General features: G+C 36.1%; 1 protein-coding gene across 5 annotated transcripts in view; it reads right to left on the bottom strand.

The window, feature by feature from the left end:
- Window positions 1-575: 575 nt before the first annotated feature.
- The window catches only part of LOC109860232 (large neutral amino acids transporter small subunit 1), a 21,286-nt gene continuing 14,361 nt past the window's right edge, over window positions 576-7,500 (bottom strand). For 3 of the 5 annotated variants that reach the window (XM_020439175.1, XM_020439173.1, XM_020439174.1), the window contains exons 4-11: window positions 6,378-6,503; window positions 4,565-4,703; window positions 4,274-4,397; window positions 3,936-4,136; window positions 3,464-3,538; window positions 3,205-3,364; window positions 3,030-3,122; window positions 576-1,624 (exon numbers count right to left, since the gene is read on the bottom strand). In XM_020439175.1, coding sequence (XP_020294764.1) covers window positions 1,557-1,624; window positions 3,030-3,122; window positions 3,205-3,364; window positions 3,464-3,538; window positions 3,936-4,136; window positions 4,274-4,397; window positions 4,565-4,703; window positions 6,378-6,503 — 986 coding nt within the window. In that variant the 3' untranslated portion in view covers window positions 576-1,556. Of the gene's footprint in view, window positions 1,625-2,408; window positions 2,474-3,029; window positions 3,123-3,204; window positions 3,365-3,463; window positions 3,539-3,935; window positions 4,137-4,273; window positions 4,398-4,564; window positions 4,704-6,377; window positions 6,504-7,500 lie in introns of those variants that run through there. The other 2 variants (XM_020439177.1, XM_020439176.1) reach the window with 2 other exon arrangements.

Genomic DNA, 7,500 nt, shown 5'->3' with positions numbered 1-7,500 from the left:
ATGTTTAAAATATGTAGAAATATAATTGTATATGAAGAAATCAACTTAATTCATGCATATACTTATGAAAATGCATAACGACTTTTTCGCAATTTTTGACAAATATTATTTACAAAATTTTATTTCGACAAAACTGTTGCGTTATGGCGAATCATCTTAGTGCAATCATTGCAGGATCGTCGTTATTCATGATGCCATTTTTGTGCAATAATTTTCACAATTTGCATATTAATGAAATGTTACATTAAATTTTTCTTTCCAAGTTCTTAAAGTGTTTGCAGTAAAAAAAATAAAATATATAAGAAAAAAACAAACAAATATATATGTACATGTTAGCATCTGTGTGTGTATATTACTATTTTTTAAGTTTTTTATGTTTTTAAATTTTCTTAACGTTAAAAAATCAATTCACGACATTATTTACAGCAATAAATTCGATCTCACAATAAACGACGAATATGCGAAACATATAGTTTGTCAGAAATTTGCATCCCTAACGTGAATCTCACTAAATCTCGATCGACGTGTGGAACTAAAAAAAAAAAGCAGTACTGTAAATATGGAATGTATTCGTCGGTATATGATTTTTTTTTTTTTTTTTTTTTTTATCGAATTGTGAGTGCGCGTCCGAGTGGGGAAACCTCCGAAGTTGAGATAACGAGGAACAGGCAACGAGGAACGTGTACGTGTACGGCAAACACTAGTAATTGGAGAGGAAAACCCTATGACTAAAACTCTAACGGCTCTTAATTAATATATGGCGATATTTCGAACGTTATCTCAACTTTCTGGCACACACACCGAGCGGACGGTTTTTAGTTCAACTCTTTCGCTATAGTTCTATAACACAGTTTATATCGCACGGAGATGGATATAATCGCGATGAAACCTGCGATCGCAAAATTCGTCCGTTTTTTTTTTTTCTTTCCCGAAACGATATGTATATCGCGTTGTTTTTAAACCGTTAGAAGTTTTACTCACTCTGTTTACCCCACATTTTTAACGCAAACTTTACGCAAAAAGTACATTTGACGTTAGTTTTCGCGTGAGACCGCGCTTAATAATTCTGCTTTGACAATCAATTTTCTTTTTCTGTCAATAAGAGTTTTGCATTATTAATGAATTTAAAGGTGTGCAGTGTCGTTCATCATCGCGCATATCTCACCGCCATGGATTGAACGAAGAGACAAACAGCCTTATTTCGAGACTTAATCAGACAGGCGAATCCGCTCTTAAATGATGACATCCAGATCTGGAAGGCGAGAGAGCCTGGTTTTCGTTCTATCGCGCCCCTGGACACAATATGGCTGTCTCTTGTCGTAGGACGCTTTTTTTTTCTGTGTTGGTTTCTTCTTAATTAATATTGATTTAAACTTTTGCTTTTACTTTCAACTGTCGTTGAAGTAATATTGTGAACGTAGGTTTTCACCATCAACATATGTTTTCTTTTTTTTTTTTTTTTTTTTGGATGATAAAGAAAAAGAAGACACTGGACATAATTCGAAGATTCTTCCTTGTTTCGCCTTCCCGATCTCGATCCGGTCCGTCTTGACTGATTACACCTGAGCGGGTTTAGACTTTCCGACCACCAGCATTATTTTCTGCAGCAGTCTTGTGGCGCTTACTGTAACAAGAGCGAGCAATGTATTTACGACCGTGACACGATGACAAACGAAAGTCATCGGGTGCAAGTGCGGATTCTAGCCATAAGAATAATAGTAAGTATATAGTCGGCAGTTGCGTCTGTATTAGTTGCTTAGATTTAAGTTGTTCAAGGCCTCTGAGAAAAGATCAATTTTTTTTATTGCGTTTGTGTCAGGTGTCTTGTGTCTTGTGGTGCGTGACGAAATCAAACTTCAACAATGTCTTGGCCAAATTAAGACAAAAACTACGGTGACTAATTGAATTGAACATGGTAAAACAATATTTCTTCCGTAAGATGATCAAAATCGTTTTCGTGATATGTACAAAAAAGATTGGAAAGTACTTGAATCTTATCTTCCAAATTTGAGAAAGAAATTGTAAGATTAAAATCGATATTATACATTAAATAATGGTGCTTATGCGATAATTTAATATAAACAAAGAGTTGTACGATAATATCTTGAAAGAGGAGTGATGTTTTCTCCAAATTGAAGAAATAATAAGCGAGATGGCGTTAAGCAACAGTTGACGTATTATCTTTGGCAGCTTTAAACGATATAAAAAAAAAGAGATGAACAAAATTATAATAATTAATAAAACTAGATACCACGAATTATTGATGCGGAATATTGACGAGAAAAATATCAAGCAGCAGATGGGCATGGACGGTGAAGATGCGAACGTAGAAGAGATGAAAGAAAATAACAGGTGATTGCAAAAATCATGCGTGACATGACAAGAGTAAATTTATGTTATAGTGTTTTCTAAACCTTTGCTTTTTGTGGTCCCACGACTACCATCATCTTCTGCAAAGTTTTCGTGACGGCGCCTGTGAGAATAAATCGATTAAACACTCGAAGTTGCGCGACATAAAAGGAATAATATATCGTCTCCCGCCCCATCCTTTTTATATACAGGGTGTCCCAGAATTGGTGTGACATCTCTCGTAGGCAGGTAGAAGGAGTAAAACTGAGTCGAAAAGTCCTGAATCATTTTTTTCTATTATTTATAATAAAGGAGTAATTGTTGAGTAAATCAGGCCAATCAGCGCCGACCTTTAGCCAGGCGCACGTCTGGTGAGCCACGCGTCTGGTGTGTGTGAGCGCTCCGCGCGGTTCACTGACGTGCACCTGGCTAAAGATCAGCGCTGATTGGCCTGATTTACTCAAGAATTACTCCTTTATTATAAATAATAGAAAAAAAATGGTTCAGGACTTTTTGACTCAGTTTTACTCCTGCCTACGAGAGATGTCACGCCACAATTCTGGGATACCCTGTAATAATAATTAAAAGCATCTTAGTCGTGACATAATAACGGCACAAAAACGATTAGTTTGAAAAGTTAGTTTTACTTTGACAAAAGTATACGCGTTTGTATAACTTACCTACTCCTTGTTGGAAGAACTTGGGTTTGTTCTTCCACGCGATGAACGCAAGATAGACCGGCACAGAGGAGAGTATCATTAGGCAACCATATCCTATAGACAATATTAATCTTCTTACAAATCGTCTCTCAAGCAGTTAACCCAAAAACAAAAAAGATTGACAAAACTCTCTCACCTGTTTCAACGGGACTAGCATACATGGGAACTATTGTAACGAAGAGAGTAGCCAAAATGTAGAAAATGGGAAAGATCAGATTCACTTTGATTGGCCTTGACATATTCGGCTGGGTCCATCTGAGCCACGGAAGGCAGAGAACGGAAACGCCTATGCTTAGCTATTTGGGGATAAAAAAGAATTTATATTTCTGTTATGAAAAATTGAGCAACTTTTTTGCGTTGATTTCGTTAACTAAAAGAGGAGATATTGTACACACCCAAGTAGCAAAGCCAACATAATTGATGAGAGCGAAGATGTCGGAAGAGCACAGATACAACATGGACAGTAGAGCCTGAAAACGAAATTGTGAACAAGTTTGCACTTGAGTCGAAAAAAAAAAGTAGTCAACCCTGCAATCAATAATCAATTGTACATCAACAACCACTTTGACGAGTTCAATCTATTCGAGAATCAAAGTAATTATCAGAAGTGAAATCGTTATATTGAATTTCTGTTTGCCAACTCCGCCAGCAATCACGTTAGTCAAGAGACAAGAAGATTAACCTTGTGTACATATAAAAGTTCACTCGCAAAACTTCAAGTTCAATCAGTTTTTTCGTGACGAGAAAATATAAAAGGAAAATAAAAAAAAAAAGATTGAAAAATATGTCAAAAAAAAAAATATATTCCTGGCAGACTTTGTCACGCTCTAGTGATAAAGTGAATTTAAAGAAAAAAAAAACGTTTACCATGCACAGAACAGCGGGTGTGGGTGTTAGCCTGGAAATTTGGATCATTGTCAATATTTCGGGCATCTGGCCTTCACAGGCACCCGCATAAAAAAGCCGTGAAGATGTCAGTAAAATGCCGTTGACCGCGCCGAACGTTGATAGAGCCACGAACACCGGTATTATCCAGGCCATTACGCCAAACAGTCTATTCGCGAATGTCTGAAAAAAAAAAAAAAATAGAAAAATGATAGTAAGTCTTTTACACTAGGAAAATTATTTTAATCTTCTAGTAATTAGACTTAAAAAAAAAAAATAATGGGATATAATGGAAAGCGGCGTGTTGGTTTATTACTTACCACTGCCACAGCTTCGCTACCGAGCACCTCAACGGGACTTAGCGTTGTGTAAAAGGCCATGTTCGTGAAGACGTAGACAACGGTAACGAGAACGCACGAAATGGCAATGGCTCTTGGCAGATTTCTAAATAAAAATAACCGGGCGGGTAATGAGTGAGACAATTTTTTTTTGAAAATTTTCCATTCACTTGTTAAAAAAAACTTCTTACGATTACAGACTGAATTGCTCAATTATAACTTGTATTATCACGTTTTACACTGAATGCTCGATGATGTCCTTTTGATTCTCACCTAACAGGATCCTTCAATTCTTCAATTATGAAGTTCAAGTAGTTCCAGCCGTTGTACGCGAATAAGCCTGAATAAAAGCTAAGAGCTATAGACGTGACTTCTGTATTGGTATTGTCAAACGTGAAATACTGCGTGTGTCCTGCAAAAAAAAAAAAAAGACAATGAAACACACTTTTTTTTACCTAGCAAGTTTAACTTCGACGTTTTAGTTTTTTATATCTTGCTTAATTTTTCATTAATTAAATTCTTTTTTGAAGTGAACTTTTAGACGATATTGTCGCGAGGACAAAGGTGTAATTGAATAGCGCGCGCAAGATCGGAGAGAAGTTTCGTCAGAAAATCAAATATATTGCGCATCATGCTCGCGTATCAAGAAACTATTTGGTTCGCTGAATAGTCCAATTTAACAGCGTTTTCAACCGGTAGCAATTAATGACGTCAATTTGACAAATCGACCAATCATATTGCTTGACTTATCAAATTGACGTCAAATTAATCGTTCCGGAAAGCGATTCAACCTGCTGCTTTGCACCGGTCGGAAAACACTACAAAGAAGTTTCCATTCGCTGAATGCGAATCCAAAAACAGGATCGTGCATAAAGCATTTTTTAAGCATTTCAAAATTTTAATTGCAAGTGTATACCATTTCAAGAGAAGCATAATTAACCAAATTTGATACAATTTGTAGCAAATTGAGCTCAGTGAATAAACTCCTTAAGTAATCCTTGCACGCATACTGTCCATGTCACATCGCTTGCGTATTTAACCCACCTTTTTGATTGGGTAAATTGTCTCGTCCGGCAAGTATATAATGTTGAAAAGACATTCAAGGGAAGTCACAAAGAAAGAGAGAGAAAGAGAGAGAGAGAGAGAGAGAGAGAGAGAGAGAGGGAGAACACATATATGTGTCAGTCTTGAATTTTTTCTTCCAAAACTCTCTTCTATTTGTAATAAATAAAACTTTCATTTAAAAAATTATTAAATTGTTGTTTAATAAAAAAAAATTTCACACGTTCACTTTCTGTTCAAGAAATTTAATATTAAATATCGCGACAGTTTCTCGGAATATTATTTTCTCTCTCGGAGAAAAGTTGTATCTCAAACTGTGAAACTCTTGTTACAACAGAGCGGAACAGTTAGTTCCTATTACGTTTTTATATAAAAAAAAAAAAAAAAAAACAAAAGTCTCGCAATTTTATTTCACAACGCAAAACACGCCGTGACGTGACAAGCACTTCAGAAAGAAACGAAATCTACATTCCCGCCGTGTTCCCGAAAAAAAAAAAGTTCGAACGATCGACGGAACTTAAACAGTTCATCCACGAAGAGAAAGTCTCCGTCTGACGTAATTTTTACCGACTTTTTATCTCGGTCGAAAGCAAGAACTTCGATACTTTCTGACAATCTGTGAAATCGCTCGTGTGTGTTACAATGAGAAAGATTTCCGAGATACGCAAGAAATGGAGAGAAAGCACTGTCGCACGCATTTTCGATTAAAAACGTGCTCAAATCGCCGCGACTCGCACGCGATCGCGCTTTAAACACGTCGCGCGCGATGTCAGTAACCTTTAATCCACTCACAGTCTAGCGAGTTCTTTATAATTAACTTACACACTTGCCGCGTAAAGATGCTTTGTTAAACTCTAAAATACTCGTTTTCTATTTTTATATCCAATGTTTTTATCCGTCCTTTTTCATTTTATTTATTTAGTTATGAAAGCGCGCGCGTGTGTGTGTGTCTGTTGAAAATTTTTGTTTTGCTTCGTCTGTGTTAATTCAGGCGTGAAATTGTTGAACTCAGGGTCGAACCTACCGGTGCAAAGCTGATACGCTCCGGTCGTAATTATGATTAAGAGTGCGACGAGTTTGGCGTACGTGAAGATGTCCTGCACTCTCGTCGCCCATTTCACGTCCCAACAATTGATGAAAGCGAGAACACCTGAAAAATTGAACAATATCGTGAATGTTATATATTTACATATTGAAGATAAGAGCATGCGAGCAATCAGATCACTTTGTTTAAATAAAAATCAACTTTGTCGTCGCGGTTGTCAACAATGTCAATTCGTTTACAAACTCGCACGCTCGAACCAACATCGGAGTTAATTTAATTAAGAATCATGTGTGGTCGCACGTGCCACCTGGTGCGTGTCATTCACTTTGAAGTGTGCTTGTGCAGTCTCGACGCACAAGTTCCCGCCATAACTTTATGATAAAGAGATCCGTTATACAGTCGGGTTATAACGCGCCGGCTCCAATCAAACCGGTTGCACGCGTATAAACTTCTTTGCGTCTAGACTAACCGGCACCAACAACAATAACATATGCAGATAACGGGGAACGAAGGGGGTTGAAAAAGCAATGATCTTTCTCTCGAAACAAAGAACATTGTTGTGTTTTAATTTGTATTTAAAGAAAAAATCATCGAATAAAAACTCGATTTGACGTGCAATTTACGCTTTTAAAATATCACCGCATCCAGCGCGCGGCTTTTAAAGACTCTGTTATTAATTCTCTTATGATATTTGTTTGAAAAAAAAAATTCTATTAATTGAGCGTTTGAGATAACGAACAACACGGAAAAAAAAAGTTAGCTCTCGCAGCTAAAAATTAGGGTTTAGTTCCTAAATTTTGTTCACCGAAAAAATTATATTCTCGTAAGTAGAAGATTTTATACTTAAAAAATCTTCTTAAAAATTTTAGATGATATTCTTCTGAAATTAAGAATATATTCTTTATTTAAGAATATATTCTTAATTTAAGAATATAGTCTTTTTCGATAGTTAGATATATATGTTTTTCTATAGAGACTTTTTATATTCTAATCAGTATATATTCTTATCAATATTACTATTTAGAGGATTTTCCTCCTAAAATAAGAAACTCTTCTTGGCGCCTATTTTAGTATAAAATATACTTAAAGTAAGTGGGATATC

The sequence above is a fragment of the Pseudomyrmex gracilis genome, unplaced genomic scaffold, assembly GCF_002006095.1.
Source record: "Pseudomyrmex gracilis isolate BER0280 unplaced genomic scaffold, ASM200609v1 scaffold_352, whole genome shotgun sequence".
Classification (NCBI taxonomy): Eukaryota; Metazoa; Arthropoda; class Insecta; order Hymenoptera; family Formicidae; genus Pseudomyrmex; species Pseudomyrmex gracilis.
Note: the sequence above shows the minus strand (reverse complement) of the source record. Positions and strands in the feature narration are given on the sequence as shown.